Source organism: Periophthalmus magnuspinnatus, chromosome 18, assembly GCF_009829125.3.
Source record: "Periophthalmus magnuspinnatus isolate fPerMag1 chromosome 18, fPerMag1.2.pri, whole genome shotgun sequence".
Lineage (NCBI taxonomy): Eukaryota > Metazoa > Chordata > Actinopteri > Gobiiformes > Gobiidae > Periophthalmus > Periophthalmus magnuspinnatus.
The window spans coordinates 19,383,791-19,403,944 of NC_047143.1; the positions used below are offsets into that span (position 1 = coordinate 19,383,791).

The 20,154-nt window shown below is 38.5% G+C and overlaps 4 protein-coding genes across 5 annotated transcripts; 2 read left to right on the forward strand and 2 right to left on the reverse strand.

Annotated features, from left to right (window-relative positions):
- Nucleotides 1–177: 177 nt before the first annotated feature.
- alox12 (arachidonate 12-lipoxygenase) lies at nt 178–5,743 on the forward strand. The gene is made up of 15 exons (XM_033983994.2): nt 178–295; nt 469–615; nt 883–1,081; nt 1,377–1,458; nt 1,529–1,651; nt 1,725–1,831; nt 2,006–2,178; nt 2,261–2,404; nt 3,012–3,215; nt 3,385–3,471; nt 3,587–3,756; nt 4,622–4,743; nt 4,815–4,915; nt 4,990–5,160; nt 5,324–5,743. Exons 1-15 carry the CDS (start codon nt 287–289, stop codon nt 5,501–5,503), a joined length of 2,019 nt encoding a protein of 672 aa, XP_033839885.1. The 5' UTR covers nt 178–286; the 3' UTR covers nt 5,504–5,743.
- Nucleotides 5,744–6,148: 405 nt separating this feature from the next.
- Nucleotides 6,149–7,677, forward strand: zgc:92664 (uncharacterized protein LOC436695 homolog). Its single transcript, XM_033983662.2, has 6 exons — nt 6,149–6,184; nt 6,263–6,445; nt 6,732–6,826; nt 6,901–7,115; nt 7,272–7,379; nt 7,461–7,677. Exons 2-6 carry the CDS (start codon nt 6,425–6,427, stop codon nt 7,523–7,525), a joined length of 504 nt encoding a protein of 167 aa, XP_033839553.1. The 5' UTR covers nt 6,149–6,184; nt 6,263–6,424; the 3' UTR covers nt 7,526–7,677.
- Nucleotides 7,678–10,468: 2,791 nt separating this feature from the next.
- On the reverse strand, nt 10,469–13,388 carry si:dkey-6n21.13 (P2Y purinoceptor 3). The gene is made up of 2 exons (XM_033983955.2): nt 13,311–13,388; nt 10,469–12,050 (listed from the first exon to the last, which is right to left on the reverse strand). Exon 2 carries the CDS (start codon nt 11,897–11,899, stop codon nt 10,562–10,564), a length of 1,338 nt encoding a protein of 445 aa, XP_033839846.1. The 5' UTR covers nt 11,900–12,050; nt 13,311–13,388; the 3' UTR covers nt 10,469–10,561.
- Nucleotides 13,389–13,634: 246 nt separating this feature from the next.
- si:dkey-6n21.12 (schwannomin-interacting protein 1) lies at nt 13,635–18,819 on the reverse strand. Of its 2 annotated transcripts, none has more exons than XM_033983957.2 (7): nt 18,503–18,819; nt 17,246–17,485; nt 16,570–16,679; nt 16,383–16,491; nt 15,627–15,800; nt 15,120–15,237; nt 13,635–14,711 (listed from the first exon to the last, which is right to left on the reverse strand). In XM_033983957.2, exons 2-7 carry the CDS (start codon nt 17,483–17,485, stop codon nt 14,611–14,613), a joined length of 852 nt encoding a protein of 283 aa, XP_033839848.1. In that variant the 5' UTR covers nt 18,503–18,819; the 3' UTR covers nt 13,635–14,610. The 2 variants fall into 2 exon arrangements, with proteins under 2 accessions (XP_033839848.1, XP_055084991.1); XM_055229016.1 differs by having other exon boundaries at nt 13,679–14,711; nt 18,572–18,811.
- Between the last annotated feature and the right edge of the window lie 1,335 nt (nt 18,820–20,154).

The window sequence follows — 20,154 nt, forward strand, 5'->3', positions numbered from 1 at the left end:
CCTTCTCGCATTCCTCTGATCTTATTGTATCAGCACACCCCCAACCTGGCTCAACTTCCCCTGCAGCACCTCGGGGTGTGTGTCCTCATGTCTTTTACATAACGGATTTCCCTAGATGTCACCATTCAAATGGTTAAACGTGTGCGAGTTGCAGGTTGAGGGGAGGGTTTGAGAACTTTTTGAGAACTGCTCTGTGTACAGAGTGAAAAGACTCAAGCGAGCCCTTGTCTGCTACAGAGGAATAACAGCAAACACAGACTACTGATTAAAGGGCTCGGGTGTAAAGATGACGGAGGTATGCAGACTTTTTTCATTATTTTTTTCTTTTTAACTTAAAAAAATCTTTCCTAGGTTATGTGATTTTTTTTTTTCTAGAGTTAATATTAGGGGAGAGAGCAAGATTCTACTTGATCTCACTACATTCAGAGCTGAACTGTATATGACATGGGCTTATGTGTTTTTATCCAGTCAGAAACCTACACCGTAATCGTGGCAACTGGGACATCTGAGTATTCAGGCACCAACAACTACATCTATGTGACTCTGGTGGGGGAGCAGGGGGAGAGTGAGCGCACCCTGCTGGACAACCCTGGCCTAGACTTCTGTAGAGGCGCTGTGAGTGCTATTAATGTATCTGTCGGTCATGATCAAGTAATAGTAATGTGTTTTTCAGTGTTGTATAACGTGCAATGCCATACAGTTGCACCATAACAAATAAATGCAAACAAACATGTAAGGGGAGCAGAGTTGAATGTTGTAGGTCTACTCTTCCTCCCACCACTCTAAGACATGCATCCAGTATTTGAGTTGTATGCATTTCTATGACATACAGAGACAGTGATATATACAGACTATTTCTGTCACTTTTTCCTTCAACTCCAGGTAGACGAATACAAAGTGAACAGTCCCTCCCCGTTAGGCCACCTACTGCTGGTGCGATTGGAAAAGCAGAGGTACTGGGTGGAAGACAACTGGTTCTGTCGCTATGTCACTGTGGAGGACCCTCAAGGACACAAAGCCACGTTCCCCTGTTACCGCTGGCTGGTCGGAGACACAAGAGTGGAGATCAGAGAAGGAGCTGGTGAGAAGCCAGATCACACTTACTATACAGAATAAAACTAATTGCAGGGAAAACTGTAAAATTGTATTAATGTGTTATCATCTCGATATTTCAACATAAAACATATTTTGAAAAATATACTACTTAAAATTGAATGAAAATGAAAGTTATTTGGGAAGGCTAACAATTTCTTAAGGTTTTTTTTTTAAGTGATTTGGGGGCAGGTCACAATTCTGTAGTGAAAACGTTTTTTTAGTTAAATTCTAAATGCAAACCCAACTCATTGTACATTTTTGTAACTGTTTTTGTCTCACAGCTAAAACATTAAAAGACGAATTCCTACCTGAACTATTGGCCCATAGAAAGGCTGAGCTAAAAGAGAGGCAAAAAACATACAGGTACATAAATAAATAATTCCACCCACCTTTTGGCTGGGAATAATTCTTATGGCTTTTGTACCACGTCTAGATGGTTAAGCTGGGCTCCAGGTATTCCTCACTGTATTGATGCTCAAACTGAAGCAGACCTACCTCAAGATGCACGCTTCGACAATGAGAAGAGAAGTGATTTTGAATATTCCCTACAATATGCGTGAGTGCAACTTATTTGTATAAATGTTTATTAGAACATTTTGTGGGGTTTATTAGTATTCTTTTCCTGTCAGATTGATGGAGTTGTCCTTGAAGAAACTTGCCATCAGGTTTGGAAAGTCCTGGAATGACCTGGAAGATTTCAGACGCATATTCTGGAAGTTGAAAAGTCCCATAGCTGGTGAGTTAATGTAAATCTGCTTGTATTTAGAAATCAACTATTGTGCTAATTTGGATCTAGTTACACACACTGACTTTGCATCTTACTTTAGGAAAGGATTTTGTTGCTATCAGTTACTGTCTTTCTTGTATGATATGACAGCACAATAAACTTCATTGTATCCACTTGAAACAGAGTATTGTATGGAGCACTGGAAAGAGGACTGGTTCTTTGGATACCAGTGTCTAAATGGCTGTAACCCGAGGATGATCCAACAGTGCACAAAGCTTCCAGAAAAGTTCCCATTGACAGCCGACATGGTTCAGAGCTCGCTGTGCCACAAAACCAACCTGGACAAAGAGTTAAAGGTAAAACTGAAAATAATACTGATGTTTATTCTAAAGTAAATGTCAGCCATTTTTTTAAATAGCTATATCATTATCTGTTTAGGCAGGAAACATCTTTCTTTTGGACTACAGTATCATGGAGGGGCTTCCTGCCAATGTTATCAAGGATAAACCTCAGTACATAGCTGCTCCCCTCTGTCTCCTATACCAACATCCAGACGATGGGCTCATTCCTATTGCGATCCAGGTAACTTGGTGCTAACTTCAGAGTTAAACATGTGGCTTGGGTTTATCCATGGGCCCTATCCTGTTGTACACAGTCTTTTTTCATTCTAACAATATGTTTACATGACATTTACACTAAGATAAATATATGAAGTCTACCAATAACACTTGTTCCATTTGGGAAATTCTTAAAGAAACAGTACACAGTATTTTGTATAGTTGGTACTACATTCTAATGCGCTATAATGTGTATGTAATACACATTATATAATAAACATCAAACAATATTATTAAATATTATAAGGCTCCTACTAATTATTTTGGTTATTGATTCATCTTGTCATTATTTTGTTGATTAATTGTTTAGTTGTTTAGATTGTGAATCGTTTACTGAATTTAACCCAGACATAGCTAAAATGATGCCACTTGAGGCATCCTAATCCTGATATTTTTCTGATCCAAAACACAAATTTCACACTTTTGAATTTGCCATGTAAACTTTCCAATGCTGTGTTTGTGAACTACAGTTAACAATTTTAGAATGTCAATATGTCAAAGCATCTTTTTTAACATGTAAAAATACTACAATGATCGTTTTTGAAGTCTAGTACACAATGTTCTGTCTCCAGCTGGGACAGGCTCCAGGGGAGGACATGCCCATTTTCCTCCCCAAAGACCCTCCCCTGGCCTGGTTACTAGCAAAGGCCTGGGTGCGACACTCTGAGTTCCAAATCTTCCAGCTTCTGTCTCACCTTCTCCGCACACATCTGGTAGCTGAGGTGTTTTGTGTGGCCACTCTGAGACAGCTCCCTGCAGTGCACCCAATTTACAAGGTAACTATATACTCTCTGCTTTTAGATTCCATATATTTAAGTTATAGTTTATTGCTAAATATCAGGAAAAAATACATAAAATTCATGCATTAAGCCCATATTAAAATGAAAAAAGTGTAGGATTTTCTTATCATGAATTTTATTTCTGCTTTTTGATTCTTTGTTGAAGCTCCTGGCTCCTCACCTGCGCTATACTTTGGAGATTAACTGTAGGGGGCGCACACAACTGATCTCCTCCAATGGCATCTTTAAACGGGTCTGTGTTTTTAAAAATGATTACTTATTTAAAAGATCTGTACCTATTATAAAATGCATCAATTAAGCGGTACAAAAACTGTTAATGGAATTGCGTTAATTGTAATGTTGTACAGGTTGTGTCCACGGGCGGAGAGGCTCTGCTGATACTGGCTCAAAGGGAGTATAAGGAGCTGACGTACCGCTCACTGCATCCTCACCATGACTTCAATGACAGAGGCGTGACTCGAATTCCCAAATACTTCTACAGGGATCATGTGCTGCTGCTGTGGGATACCATACACAAGTAAGACAAATAGGTCAAAGACAAAATGTACTGTTTATTGAAAATCCTGATCCTACTATATAAGCCTCGTTCTATGGGGTGGTATGGGGCAGTACAGGATAGTAGTGGAGCGGTGCGGGGCGGACCTTGAGTGTTTGCACTGCATAGAGTGATCCGTACCGCCCTCTTTGAGGGGTCTAAACTAGACAGCTGGAGGTACTATGGTCATACTGGGATAAATGAATTCATTGGCAAAACGTAGTGTTCACTGTTATGATTGTTTAGTGTATTGTCTAGTGCCAAAAAAAAGTCGCCACCTGTATTTAAGGAAATAGGTATGAGCCTCCTCCAGTTGGTCAGGTCTAGGTTCAGCAACAGTATGTGCTCAAAGAATGAGGTCAGCTGACTACCTAAATATACTGAATGACCAGATTATTCCATCAATGGATTTTTTCTTACCTGATGGCATGGGCATATTCCAAGATGACAATGCCAGAATTCATCGGGCTCAAATTGTGAAAGAGTGATTCAGGGAGCATGAGACAGAATCCAGACCTTAACTCCATTGAGAATCTTTGGGATGTGCTGAAGAAGGCTCTACCATCATCAATGCAAGATGCATTGGTGAAAAATTAATACGACACTGGATGGAAATAAATCTTGTGACATTACAGAAGCTTATCAAAACGATGTCACAGCAAATGCATGCCGTAATCAAAGCTAAAGACGGTCCAACGGAATATTGAACTGTGTGATATATGTATAGATATATAGATATAGATATACGTGTGTGTGTGTGTGTGTGTGTGTGTGTGTGTGTGTGTATGAATAGACATTTTTTTCCTCATCATTTCAACTGTACTATTTCTCTTTCATTTTTTGAAAGTTTTGTTTCAGCAATAGTTAATGTGTACTACAAATCAGACTGTAATGTTGAGGAGGACCACGAGCTGCAAGCATGGATCAGAGAAGTCACAGAGGAGGGCTTTGCAGAGCTGCCCGATTTCGGTCCGATATTTTGAGCTTTTTTTTTTTCAGTCAGTGATTTCATATTGATATAGTGATTTGTTTCTCACTAGGTTTGCCCAGTTCACTCAAATGTCGAGAGGAGTTGTCAACATTACTTGCAGTGATGATCCTCACGTGCACAGCTCAGCACGCAGCTACCAACAATGGACAAGTATTTTACTTAATGCAAATATAGTTATGTTTTATTTAAAGTATGCGTTTAATGTTCTAGACTCTTTTTTTCAGTTTGATTGGTGTGCATGGGTCCCCAACACACCCTGCACCATGAGGCTACCGCCTCCCACAGACAAGGATACTGTTACCATGGATACCATCATGTCTACCTTACCAGATGTCAGTCAGTCTTGTGTGCAGATGGCTATCACGTGGCACTTAGGCCGAGCACAGCCAGATGCTGTAGGTGAAACTTTGCTTATGTCCAGTGATAAAGGTTTATGTGTTAAAATTAGCAGTTAAATTCTTCTTGTTCTTCTTCTTCTTGTTCTTCTTGTTCTTCTTGTTCTTGTTCTTCTTATTGTTCTTCTTGTTCTTATTGTTATTTTTGTTATTTTATGAGCAGGTACCACTGGGCTTCTACACAGAGGAGCACTTCACTGAGAAGGAGGCACAAGATTTGATTAAAACATTCAGGAAGGACTTAAAAGAAGTGGAGGAGCAGATCTTAAGCGAGAATGATGGACTAGAGCTGCAGTATTTGGTTCTCCTGCCCAGTCGAGTCGAAAACAGTATCACAATATGAAAAAAATTAGATCCATCTCTGTTTAAAATGTTATCTATATTTTTCTTTGTTTACAGAAAATCATTTGTGCTATTGATTTTAATATTACTGTGAACTGTATTGTCATCTTTTTGTTGTTGTTGATTCTCCTTTATGTAAAGCTTGTAAAAAGCTTCTAAGGGTTATTTGGTCCATCAAAGGGTTTGTCTTACAATAAATAAATAATAATAAATTACTGACTACAGTAATTACAGAAACAACTTATGAATCAATAGATCTACTGCTTTCATACGCTGCTGTCATATTAAGTCTTTTAATAATTTGACAATTGACATGATTGTATTTATCATTATTTTCCTATAATGAATAAAAACCTTTCAAAAGAAACAAATTAAACTTGGTATTTGCTTCCTGTAGCTGTAGGCCTAGTTATGGCTATGACAACATAGCCTTCATTATAATACTGTATCGTACTGTACATAAATTTATGGTTCGTAGTTTTCCAACTATGTACTAGCCTTAACGACTAATAAATCTATAACAAATGTCTGAACGTTTGACATGTAACCAGAGGAAAATTAATGGCGTCTCTTATAGCCATCAAATGTCCCACAGTAAATGGGAATCATGAATGCATCACTATCCCTTGGCCACTCCCCTTGTGTTATGAATCTAAAAATGGCTTGTGAGGGTGAGTGATGTGTAAGTGAGCTACTAAACTCGTGCAGATATTTGTTTGACTATTTTAATGTTTATGAAGGTGGCTTTCATTTTGTGCAGGCTAAACGGCATCAAGCACAGTTCATGGACGTCTTTCTTTCCCTGCTGTGAGCTTGCTCCGAGTAGCAGCTAGCTACTGGGTTAGCATCCAAGCAATTGCATTAGATTCAAGGCATTGGTGACGTCTTTTCAAAACATTTAGTTCCCGTTTAAAGAAGCGAAATGACCTCAGCTTCGACTAAAGTAAGTTAGTTCTCATTTTTGATATGGTCGAGTGTACAGCCGAACTCTTGTCCCTTTGGTGTGCTGGGTATGTCTAGTTACCCACTAATGCAGAGCCATGCATGTTATAGTATAGCCTGTTTACAAATATGCCAACAAGTCAACACCATTTCACAAGTACACATATTTGGCTACATTATTCTTTTATTCCTGTCATTCTTTTATTCCTACAGTACAGTATTAATGATAGTGCATTTAAAAGTATATTCTTTGTCATATAATGACACTGTGTCGACCTTGTTCTCAGGTAGGAGAGATTTTCTCTGCAGCTGGAGCTGCCTTTACCAAACTGGGCGAATTGACCATGCAGCTTCATCCTGTAGCAGATGCCAGCCCTGCAGGGTAAACACCTCACATTTCCACATATTATTCATTCATACTGTGAGTGACTGATTACCACATATCTTTTTGATCAGCACTCAGACCAAGAGCACAGTTAAGAGGAAGACATTTGAAGATGGCTCCCTGGTGACATCTGATGGCCCTAAAAAGACAAGCAAGAAGACAAGTGCAGCTATGGCAAGACAGGCTGCTGTTGTCCCTGTGCCTGCTGGTCAGGTCGTGAGTACTCCCACAAGAATGCAGAGTCCAACTTCAGCCCAACTTCCTCTGAAGAAACAGAAGACAGCAGGTGAGCCATGTGTCCTGTAATCATCATTTCTCCATAAGAAAGTGAAAACTCAAGTGTTTTGTTTAGGCATAGGTCTTATTGTGTTTATATGAGTATTACATTTGCCTCTCTTGAGTCAAACTTATAAATAGGAGCTTGTTTATTTGGTCTTTTTAGATGTGACTCTTAGTGCCCTGAATGACTCGGACGTCAACAGTGACCTAGTGGACATCGAGGGACTCGGCGATGGATCAACCTCAAAGAAACTAAACACATTTGACCAAGGTGAATGTCAATGCATTTTTAGAAAATGTTTTTTATTATTTTATAACAAAGTTATATCGTTTTTTTCCCCCATTTCCATAGATAATTTAAACCTGGACTCCAGTCTCATCATGAATTCCAGTGACATTCCACTGCTCTCCCGCTGACCAATCCCACTTTTCAAGGACTTCTGTTTTTGATAGGATAATATGACTCAAGCTATGTGTAATATTATTTTATAAAATATCTTTGTCAGTATTATGTTTGTATAGATAAGATATTGTGCATTTTAGTAAACGGTTTCCTTAAAGAACAAAAACATGTTTTTCATAATTTTTCTGAAAAACCTTACAAATATAATTTGGTTGGAAAACATTTCTTATTAGCATTTGACAAGACTATTCATAATATTAATAGTAAAAAAAAAAAAAAAATTAACTATGAAACTTACTATCAGAGTGACTGGATGAGCAGCATGTACCTGACTGCAGCAGCATGCCACACACTGGCACTGCACAGAGGATGTACCAGTAATGACGTGCTGCTAAAGTCTGATACAGTGTGAATTTCAATATGATGTTTTTTAATTTAATTTCATACAAATTATTAGTCCTAGTGGTTGACTGACTATGTGTAATCAGCAAACCTAGATGACTTTAGGGGGCAGTGTCTGGACGTGTGGCTGAGCTGGAGCCCAGGGCGCACAGAGGCAGCACATCAAGATTTGGAGTGATTCAGCACAAACTGCAAAACATGACGTGCTGCTAGAGCGAGCCCTGGAGATGGGTCCTCCTGTACAACAACTGTGCCTGCCCACTCGCATGCTGTAGGTCTGAAACAGAAACATTCAGCATCTCTGTTACATTGACTGTTACACAATATCTAATGGATGCCACTTTAATGAGTAGCTGTACAAAAATATCACATGTTTACACATTGGTCTTATTTACATACACTATAAAACTAAATATAGCCTCCTAGTAAGAATGACATTGATTTTGATCAATAGGCCTAGTTCAATTCACAAAATAAAGCATGTCAGTGTTAAATTTATATCTATGGAGCAGCAGCCTGTGTTCAGTACATCTCATGGAAAGTGAAAATGCATTTCATCACTCACTAATAGCAGTTCAGATTTAATCAACATGTAATAAGCTATTTATTATGAGGCAGAATGGCAAACTATTCCCTAATTAAAATGACTAAAGATATAAGAAGTTTTGTTAACTTTTTGTCGTTCAAGTGGGCAGGGGTCTTTGGGAGGGGGCTTCTTTGGCAGGGGGAGTGTCCGCTCTTTTTAACTTTACGTCGAGTAACATTTTCAAAACTGCAGAAAGAATCCTTTTATTGTTTAAGTTGGTCCTCATGCACAGAGGAGGGTGTATGATTATAAGATAAATAAATAGAATAACAGGCTGATAAGAGGAACTAATGGTTGGTTAGAGTCGTGCAAAGCTGAAAGTAGTGCGTCCATTGTCTCATAGTAAATCCGTTGTAGCCTTGCGCTCTCACATCAAAGGACCCGCGCGCTCTTTTAGAAGCAGCTGTTTCATACGCACCGTCACCTAGCAACATACCCGACAATAAGCGCATATACAAATTTATTATGGCCCGAAAAACACCAAATAATACATTTAAAACTTACCTTCGGGAGAAAAATAAAAACCCAATATAAACAAATGCTTAAAAAATGTCCCATATGACAGTAACGCTGGAAATTATGCTTCTTTTTTGCGAAAAAGGTTTTGATGTCTTGAAGTGTTTCTGTGCTGAGGAGGATTTGAAAGTGGCGCCAACTCCTCCGCTGCTCTGCTCCACATCCGTGACACACACGCACACACAGCGGACACACGCCGAGCCAAACGGACACGCACCCGAAGGTGACCCACAGCAAAATGTCCCTCATCTCCAGTGCTACAAAACTGTGTGTCTCAATCTTGAAAATATCACATGAGTGATTTTTACTTATTTTTTATTTCATTTATTATTATAACCGTCGCTGCTCCCCTGGGCCGCGGTGTAGGTCGGGAAATTGAGTTGTGGTTTAGTTTTGAATTTTTGAACACAGAACACATATGAACTGTCTCCCTCTACAGGCCATTGTGCATGCACTGCGCACAGAGCATAGTTGTATTTTTGTCTGTTGAATAGTCTACTTTAAAGCAGCGTATACTGTAGTTTTAAGCAAACAAACGCTAAACTAGGGCTAGAAAAAGTGCTACGTGAGACTAAAGTAACAAGCTATTGCTGTTATTATAACTTTTATTAGACCCATAACAAACTTAGGGGGCATAGTGCAAATCTGCTTTAATAGAATAAAGGACTACCAACCTATAAAATATAAAATTAACCTACATCAGGACCAAATGAAATATTTTATTTTTCTATGGTCTAAACATAGACCTAGTTCAATAAAGTTCAATAAAGAAAGTACAATAAAGAAAGATATACCAGAAAATATAGCCTACTTACCCAGAATTCAACTTTTATTAATTCAGACTAAAAAGGCCCTGCTCTCATCTAGTATAAACGACTACCACATAATATTGCCTTGGATTTAAAACGTCTTCAGAGATACTCAAACCACATTGTCGCATTATTCATTCACTCATACTCTGTGGTTGTAAGCTATTTCTGTAGCTGCCCTGCGGTAGAGTGACGCAAGGCTACTAACCTGCGCCATCAACCCCCCAACTTTCACCATTCATTCTTGTACACGCTACATTCATATATATTCTGTCATTCATAAAAGGCATAAAAAGGGGCTTAGTCAGGAGTTTAATCATCTTTATTTTCAAATTAATTAATAGATCCTTCTAGGTACTCTTTGGCATGACAAGGAGCCATTTATGCTCAATGCTAGACTTAAGTAATTTCATTTGATATATTTATATATATATATATATATATATATATATATATATATATATATATATATATATATATATATATATATATATATATATATATATATATATATATATATATATATATATATATATATATATATATATATATATATATATATATATATGGTTGCTCCCACAGTACATCATGTAGCCTATATGTCAGACTTTTGAAAATTCTCAAAGCCATCTCGTTATGTGCCTATTAAAATTTGACTATTTTCTCAAGCCAGTTCAATTCAACATTAATTCCATTAGAATTCTTAATAAATTATAAACATGAATTCATCAATAATTTTATTGCTCTTCTTTTTCTGCATCCTCTCCAAGTTCGGGCTTAACCCTTAGTGGCACCAGGACTCCCCCCGCATGCTGCTGCAGGTTAGCGTTTACTGCTTCACAGCACTGCGCCCCGCCTTTGTCTTTAGTCAGAAAGTAAAGGAGGGCATTAAGCCATGCATTGAACGACGCCAGTGGCCTGGTAATCTTGTAACACATAGACACCATTGTCATAGTGTTGCACGGCACTCCTTTAGTCACTTTGAGGAGGAAGAAGATGGTTCTTGTCACATGGAATGGAAAGAAGCACAGGGCAAAGAGCAATGTGATGGTGATGATGGTTTTGATAGACTTGCGTCGCCGATTGGCATATGGGGAGTGGGCACCAAGGAAAATAGACATGCCATCATTTTGCCTGGTGGTTCTTGTCCATCTCACTCCATTGCTGCCTCTTCTGTCATTGCTGCTTGACTTATGTGTGTCTTCTCTGTCTTTTGGATATTTGCAAGAGGGTGGCTGGGAATGCAAGGTCCTGAATATTGTCAAAACCACATGAGAGTAACACCAAGCAATGATTGAGAAAGGTATGAAGAAGCCCAGCAGATGTAAAGTGATTCCATAGGGTACGTATAGTGAAAACTCCTTGTCTATGGCATCATCCCAACAGTTTTGATACTCCTCAATGTACCCTATAGGCCCATTATGGCTACTAGACCCATTCATTAAAGAACCCTCAGTGATTTGCCCATAAAGCAGGCTAGAGTTGCTGGTTAAGCTTAATCTTGTTACAGAACCAGTCTGAGCAAAACGGAAAATTGGACAAGTCAATGCAAATACTACCGTCCAAACTATAACGCATGTGAACTTGACTGCCTTCTTCGTTTCTAGCGTGATGGTCTTCATGGGGTGGCAGATGCCCAGGTACCTGTGCACAGAGATGCAGGTGAGGAAGAAGATGGAGCAGTAGAGATTAAAGTAGAAGAGAAAACGGACCAAGCGACACATGAAATCCCCAAAAACCCAGCGGTCTCTCATGATATAACTGGCCACAAGGAAGGGCAGTGATAGGCCATACATGAAGTCCGTGGAGGCCAGGTTGACCATGTAAATCAGTGAGGCGTTCCAGCGCTTGGTTTGGCGAAAAGAGCGAAATAGCACCACAGAGTTCAGGGCGAGGCTAAAGAGGAAGGTGAAGGAGTAACATATCGGCAGAAAGATGTATTTGTAGGATTCGTCGATGTTACAGGACGGAGCAGACTGTGTGGGGGAGGGGGAGACAGGCACCCCGCTGACATTGAGGAGGTCGTGGAGTGGTGGGGCACTTGTGTTGGGGTGAAGTTCTCCTTTGGGGGCCATTTAGAAATTTTGTCATCAGACCATAGACCAGTGAGACAGCGTAGTTGTGTTTAGGTTTAAAAGTGGTCCTGTATTTTCCTTCTGCATCCTTGTTTCGGGTATCATTCACTTACTTTGTGAACAGATTCCAGACAGATAAGTCCATTGGGCCCTGGTATAAGAGAAAAGAAGAGCAGGGTTGGTCAGTTGGTCAGTGTGAGATAAATTAGGTTCAAAGTTACTAGAAATGGTTATACCAACAACTTCCTACACCATTTTTTAACTATCAGCAGCCATCTTCTTTATGGTTGTCCTCCTCAATGTCATGATTACTAGGACACTTTTTGTCCACTCATTTCCTAGAACACTGAAAGGAGGTTGAGGAGACAGTGGACGTTGCACAATCTGACCTCCTGGGTACTGCTGTGTGGATGTAGTGCTTGTTTGCCTTCCTGTGCACAGGGGTATGCTGCTGATTCAACTCTTCTCACCCCATTAACTTACCAATAAGTAACCACACTTCCCCACTCTCTGATTCATCCCCATTTATCAGTCATTGGCCCATCATTTCTCAATACTGGTTTATTTTCATATTCTTGGTGTCAGTGAGACCTGAAGTGCACATGATGTGTTTTTGTGACAGGTGTAGAGTCCAGAGGATCTTTGGCAGCTGCAGACATCCATATTAGCCTCAACACACAGACAGGTGCGCCCAAGTGTTCTGCTGGTAATGCTCAGTGAGCCATTGGCAGCTTATACCAGCACTATTGAGCTCAAGTAAATATGGGTAATGTGTCAACCAGTAACATGACATGTTTTAGATCAACATGAAACGCGTGAGGGTCTTGTCCATCTAGTATAAATGCATCTACAAAAGGACAATTTGCTAGACCTTCAGATGATTTCTCTGCCATTCATTATTATCAAATGCTATTGTTAATATTGTAATTATGACATACAACTTCATTTAAATTATGGATCAAACTAAACTGGTTAACTGGTTTATAATTTATATCTAAATTGTGTCAAGTGTAAATTGTGTCGAATCGAGTGTACAACTTAACTGAAGGCTAATAAACAGAGAAAACAGATATGTTTATTATAAAATCACACGGTATAAAATATGTCACCATGACATGACTCAAAATTAGAAATATGATACAATACTATAATAATGTTTACTGAACACTAAAAGGAATTAAAATATTTAAAAAAAGATCCAAATTTAAATTTAGCAAAAAAACAGAACAAAAAAAATGAACTTTTTTTAAAATCAATTTTAACTTTGCAGGGGTAGATGATTACTAGATAGAGCTTAAAAATAGTCTGCATGTCCTCACAGACGAATAAAGAGCAGTGCGAAAGTGGAAATGAAATTGGTCTGAACTCATAAATACCTGCATCACTGATGTGCGTCTGGCTGAGTGCTTACCTGTGCTGCTGCATGTTTCTCCATATGGCTCATGCTGTCTGTGCCCCATTAAAATAATGACAAGACCATACATAAATCATCCAAAACAAAAGGTGAGCTGTCAACAGTGTTAAAAATATATCCAGTCTTAGTGGAGTCCTTTGATACGACACTAGTCACTCTCTGGTGGTGGAGGCGCAGGCCATTAGTGACCTTGACCACTTTGGCCACTTCACTTTTCACTCTTTTCAGCTCCTTCTACAATCCAATGTTTCTATGGCAACACAGTCCCTCCCTCTGTGTGTCATCCAGCTCAACTCCCTCTTGTCTGCGCGCATGTGTCAATGCTGTGTATGTAATAAGACATTACACTTTCTCTTTCAGGTCAGACATAACTGTGTTTACTCAAAATAATCGGAAAAACTGAGCATCTATGCAACTAGTGTTTTTTTTAACAAAAGGATTTAGATCAACAACAAAAGGACAAACATCATAGTAACTGAAAGTAAAATATGCATGACAAATTAATGCAATGGGATAGACATTTAACCAATCAGTAAAAAGGAGGCCGTACCAACACGCAGAGTAAAAATAAAGTCATGATGATTAGCTGGTACTTCCATCAGGAAATGTATGAGTCAAATGGAACACAGGACTTAAAAAAAAAAAAAGCTTAAAAAAATACAATCAATTATATGTTACATAACAAAATAAACACTTTTTCAAGGCATGTGTGACTATGACATTCTGTTAGCTCCATCATTAGTTACTTAACACATACATAACAATAAACTAATAACTAGCAGCTTATCTACTTAAGTCCCTTTTACACAGTAAAATACTGCATTTGAAAACAAACAAACAGAGGGTCTGTCTATAAAGGTGCTTTTGAAATGGTGGTGTTGATTGTTTCAAATCAAACAAAAGATGCAAGACTGCATCAAGTGGTTAACAACAATAGCTGTCAACTAAGACTTTGAAAAGGCAGTCACTCTTGAATTGTGCTGCTTTAAATAACAGGACAATGTTGTCCTTCTGATTGTTGAACACACTGAAAGTAATGTCTGGAGCAGGTTTCTCTTGTTCGTTACCACAGCTGCCACAGATCACACAGGGTTCTACATTTAAAATGTGCTGATTCACTGTAGTGAACATAAAATACACTAAAACATTTAAAAACCACAAACAATAGTGTGCAGTCCGCTGCCCTGGAGGACACATTCTTTCAAGTGTTAGTTCAGTCCAGATGTGAGGACAGTTCACAGGTTTGACCCCTGTGTGAGTGTTTTGGACAGGGTCCTGAATAAAGAGCTCACAGGGTTCATACTGCAGTCAGGTCCTGCACCTCCAGCAGCATGGCGTCCTGCTCCGTCCTCAGCTGGTCCCGGATCTGCAGCAGCCCCACCAGCTCTGAGCTCAGATCTAAGAACACACAAAGCAGTCTCTCAGCTGGGCACTTACCAACTTACATACAGTAAAGCTCAATTGCTTCATTAACTCAGCGCATCTCTTTCCGTTTAGATTTGCTACCATGGGACCCAAAGTGTGAAATTCAAAATTGTCCTATTGCAAATCTTACAAAGGCTTTGCTAATATGTAACTACATTACTTCCTCTTTCTATTTATATATTTAAACAGTTTTGCTGTGTAAGCAGACAGGTGCTTGTCCAGGTCTACACTGTACTGTATGATGTTGCATGTTCCTTGTCTTTTGGATACTACCGGTAATAGACTTCTTGTCATCTAGTAAAAAAATAGATCAAAGACAGTTTATGCCTAATGCATAAAATTATATTAACATACTAGCAATACAAATGACTGTGTGTTTACCTTGTATGGTTTGTTTGAGAGAGGTAGAAACCTTGTTTAACTCCTTAATACTGAAGTTTTGGAGATCAGTACGCTCCAAATGCCTCCTCTCGATGACGGCATCTTTAACAGCAGAGGACTAAAAACAAATAATTGACATTAGAAACAGACACTACTAACACTACAGTATGTAGTGTGTTGAAATGTCATGTGACCTCTTAATTTTATTCAAATTAAAAGAATAGGTCATCTTCACTATCTCCACCTCATGCTGAGTTCTTGCATGATTTACTGACCAAATGTTACTGACAGCAGAATACGTTGCCCATTCACTCAATGGTAATGAGTGTTTCTAATGTAAAATGTCTGGACAATCTGCTGTGACATAGTGATGAAACCACTGTTATTGATAAACTTCTGGCTGTTGGTTGTAAAGCCAATGTATATTATTGAATGTACAGTGCTTCTCATGTAATGAGTTTGCTGTAGTTACAAGACAAGTGGTCCAAGTGATCCAAGTGGTCTTACCGATGTTCTGTGGTCCGTTCTCAGTCGGTCCCTCAGGTTCCGTAGTGTGTTCCTAAAACCTCGAGACGATTTGGGTTTCTCTGATTTGGCTGATTTTGATGACTTTGATGATTTTGATGACTTGTCTGACTTGGCTGTGAGCTGAGGGGGATTCTTTTGCAACTGAGCAGACTCCTGAAAAACATTTTAAAATATTTATTTACATAGTTTACACAAAATTTAGAATGATTTAATTGCTGCTGGTCTTTAGGTACAACACCGCATTCTATTCTATTTCTGAATTCAAAATCCAATTATTGCTACAAACAACTAACTAACACCAGCTAAAATAGAATAAAAGAAACCACCACAAAATCTGGGTTCAAAAAGGCTAGAGTCAGGTTCCTGACCCACTTCCCTTTGCTGTGAATTTACCTTAATATTTGGTACTAGGTATTAGTGTCAGTACTAACATTTCAAACTTGATTTCAATACTAAAGAATCAACTCAACATTCAATACTGATTCCGATGATAATAAAAAACACTCCTTATTCAGATGATGGACAATCTGTGTAATCCCTCTGTTGTCCAGGCAGGTTCCTTAGTGGTCCATGGGCATACTAGTCAATGTGACCTTATACTTGTTATGATACAGCTCAAGAATGCTGAAAAGCTATTTAGGAAAGGTTCATTTCTGTACAGTGAATGTGAGTTTTTTAGTATCAATACCTGATATCTGACTTTCAATACCTTTCACAACCCTACTAGGTATTTACCTTGTTGTTGGCTGCATCCTTTTTATTACTGCCTTCTCCCTTCTCCTCCTCTTCCTCACTCTCGCTGTTGTTAATGAAGCAGAGCTGCAGGTTCATCTGGGTCTGAAGTCTGAACACACAAACTGACTGTTACATACCAGTTTACATATAACATGAGCAATACCACATGTGTAAATAGTGTACTTACCGAGAGGTGAGGGCCATTACATGACTATTACAGGCATCATCTTCATAGTCCCAATTCTCTGCTCTTGTCCCTCTGGCCTCCATCCAGCTATTATCCGGTGAACCACCAGCCTAAAGGAATACCAGTTATACAGGTTATTTCATATAAAATAAAGTCAGAAAACTATACATGTGGACTACACATGCATAAATATTGCTTTGTTTTCATGTGAACAAAATGATAAGATGTGGGAGATACACCAGCATAATCCAACTAGACATTTATGGGAAACAATAAAAAATAATGTAAATGATAAATATTTACAGTATATCCATGCAATTTTATGAGATAAGTATAGATTAAGGTGAGTATTAATTGTCCCCATAGTGAAATAATTTGACCCACTGCCACTGGGGCAACCTGTCAGAAGCAGTTGGTGCTGCAGTTACACACCTGGGGCTCATCTCCAAATCTTGAGCTAGGACTATCTTATTTGGAGGATTTTACTTAGCCACTTGGCTGTAGTTCATAACTAACTTTTTAATCAAGTGAAAAATAAACTACTTTGGTTTAGTTTGTTTCTAGGAACTTACAGGACAAACTGTAGGTCAAAAGACAATTAATTTTGTTTGAGGATGTTTGAATTGTAGTAAGTGCACTTATACTTGAGTAGATGTTTTGAAGTGACTTGCCCCACCTTTGCGTTCTTCTCTCTCCGCTCCTCCTCCTGCTTCTCCAGCTCAGCAATGCGTAAACTCAGGGCCTCCCAGTGCATGATGGGAAGTCCCTCGTTGTCCTCGTTGTAGCCCTCCTGCCAGAGCAAAGTGGCTCCCTCCGAGTCTTCCTCTTCTTCTTCATCACTGGTTCGGTCAGTCTCGGCCTCATTGTACTCCTTCTCATCCCTTTGCAATCTCTCCTTCTCACCTTCCACCTCCATCTGAAAATACAAATTAAAAGTCAAAGGAGCCCTCAAAAAATTTAACTTTTGACTACTTATTTACATTTTTAGAATTGGGTAGATTTTTTTTTTTTTTTTATTTACACTACCTTTAATTCAATGTACCCATCCCATTATGTACAACGTAACAACATAAGACCTTGTAACCCAACCCTCTCCTTAGTACCTTGTAATTCCATGGCAACAAGTACTACAAAACCCAAAATAAAATCTGACCAAAAAGTTTGGTCAGATATGTGTAAACATACATAGAATCTACAATAATGTAGACCAAAAAGTTTGGTCAGATATGTGTAAACATACATAGACTCTACGATAATGTAGCTTAGGGCAGTCATTCTTAGGGACAGTTCAAAAGGTTAAAACCTCTGGCTCAAGGCACTACTGGTGTAAGTTAAGTTAAGTTACGCTACTGTTTATGTACTTCTACTGCTAGCCTGTCATGTCTGCATGGTATTACTAAGGCTCAGCAATTAATTGTGTTATACCAAAATTTCAACTGTCTGAAGCAGCAATAACATTATGTACTTTACTGTATGCTATTGTGACATCAAAGCTTGTAAAATCAGCTGTGAGTGCTGGGGACAGTAATTCTGGTAATAATAACCCTGCTTTAAACCACTTTAGCTCATAAGATCTTAACAGGACATTCAATTATATGGGTGAAGTATGTATTTTAGTCTATTACAATTTTGTACCACTTTATATGTAGGCCTGTAGTGTTTTACTATACAATCCATGCGGCACCGTAACTATTAGGACAATCTTTTTTGTAGATTTGAACAACCAGGTGGGTAGTTAACTCGTAACAAACAGTTAACTGACTAAATGACTTATTCTACATAAAACAACTGAATGTGATTAGCCTGTCTTAGTTGGTTTGGTTGGGTTATGCTCTGCCACCATTTATTTTAAACTTAAAGATGCACGTCTGGAAATAGAGGAAATATAATTAAGCTTTGTAAAGTGTGTTTACTCGCAGAAGACGATCCTCACCGTTTTTCTAAACTTAGCAGTCCTTTGGTGCTTCTCGTCAGTGGCCTTGTTGGGAGTGTTGCCACATACCTCCTTCTTCAGACTCTCCTGCTCTTACTGTCCATCCGAGTTACACTTTTCCTCTGTTGTCTTCAGAAAAAAAACCCAAAGCAGCGTCCCGGAGCTCATGTGTGTGCGGCCAAAAGAGGCTCGTGGTGTATAAAAGGAATTCACCTTTGTAGCTGTTACAATGCAAGAATTTCAGTCACTTGAAAGTCGGACAAAAGACTCAAACTTGAGGAATTTCACGCACCCGAAACAATCGGTCAACATAAAGCAGCACGCTTACTTCCGGTTTGCCATTCACTCTTCCTCTTTCTTTTTATCCTGCTCTTTTAATTAGCTATTTATTTGGCGCGCCATCATTGTCATTCCATATATGAAATTATTTTTTTTACGTGCTGTAAGTAGAGTTAAGGCTAAACACGTTTATTTTGAAAAAGTTGTGCACTTCCGTTTAAAAGGCGTGAGCCAGGTTAACTTTACGGCTACTCTGACAGTGAAGAGCGGATCCATCAGGTCCATGGGATCCATTAGTGGAGGAGGTGATTGGAACTATGCATCATGGAGCCGTGCTGGTGATTTAGGTCTGATGTATGAAAACATGGGTTGGTAATAGCAACCTTTTAAATTGTAATTTTATGAAACACATGCTAACTATTTAACTATATCACTATTTAAAACATTTTATTTTTCATTTTGTCAAATACTTAACCACAAAGCCTTTTCAGTTCAAATAGTGTCCAGGTGATGGCAGTATATAATCCAAAAGCGTGACATAGGAATAGGATTTTCTTGTTCTCTCTTGACTACAGAATGTAAATGTACATGCTTCACGGGACAATATTATATGTTACTTAGTAGGCCTACATTAGTCTACAGTAATGACAAGGCCAGTCCTATTCGTTGCAGCCTCCATTATGTTAAAGTTAGTCCCAGTTTAGACAGAACATGTTGACTCTGGACTAACCCTTAAAGTCCAGCCCAATGTTTATGTTTAGGCCCTCTGTATGCTTTTCCCGGGGAGACCATTTACTGACTATTGATTTCACAGAATTATATTGTTCAAATTAAGCTATTTATCTCTAAGAACTTACTATTGTAAATGAAAACTGATGTTGATTTTATTTAGATGATATCAGAGAATTATTATGATTTGACCTTATTTACAAAGATGTTGCATGTGCAGTAGTATGAGTAAAAATTATAATAAAATAAAAGACTTTCGTTGGACAGAAGCAGCAGTGTCTTTATTCTGCTATAGCTTAACCAAGTCAGCATTCATGATACACGGAGACGTAGTGGGAACACTTACAGTACTAGTGATTGGAACAAACAACAGTGAGGCAGAGGACTGACACACAGTCAAATCAACTGAAAGCACAATAAAAAGGTTTATGGCACTCATTTCAGTTTATACGTAGGATAATATTGCTTCAAAACACAACCTCTATCCATCATTATAGTTATATTCCCATTGCATTTAAATATCAAATATATTCCTTAACTTATGCATTTATGTTATTGCTAACATCAAACATAAAACATTACAGATATATTAGTTACTCTGGTAAATAGCTTTGTTGAAAAGTACAAACTTTACATAAAATAAC

Bases quoted from the DNA above. Each gene is read 5' to 3' on its own strand.
- alox12 (XM_033983994.2), top strand. The intron at 1,082-1,376 runs GTGAGAAGCCAG...TTTGTCTCACAG, and splicing joins GGAGATCAGAGAAGGAGCTG to CTAAAACATTAAAAGACGAA. The intron at 2,179-2,260 runs GTAAAACTGAAA...TTATCTGTTTAG, and splicing joins ACCTGGACAAAGAGTTAAAG to GCAGGAAACATCTTTCTTTT.
- zgc:92664 (XM_033983662.2), top strand. From the start codon at position 6,425: ATGACCTCAGCTTCGACTAAA. The intron at 6,446-6,731 runs GTAAGTTAGTTC...CCTTGTTCTCAG, and splicing joins TGACCTCAGCTTCGACTAAA to GTAGGAGAGATTTTCTCTGC. The intron at 6,827-6,900 runs GTAAACACCTCA...CTTTTTGATCAG, and splicing joins GCAGATGCCAGCCCTGCAGG to CACTCAGACCAAGAGCACAG.
- si:dkey-6n21.13 (XM_033983955.2), bottom strand. From the start codon at position 11,899: ATGGCCCCCAAAGGAGAACTTCACCCCAACACAAGTGCCCCACCACTC.
- si:dkey-6n21.12 (XM_033983957.2), bottom strand. From the start codon at position 17,485: ATGGAGGTGGAAGGTGAGAAGGAGAGATTGCAAAGGGATGAGAAGGAG. The intron at 15,238-15,626 runs GTAAGACCACTT...ATTTGTTTTTAG, and splicing joins GAACGGACCACAGAACATCG to TCCTCTGCTGTTAAAGATGC. The intron at 14,712-15,119 runs GTAAACACACAG...GTGTGTTCTTAG, and splicing joins TCTCAAACAAACCATACAAG to ATCTGAGCTCAGAGCTGGTG.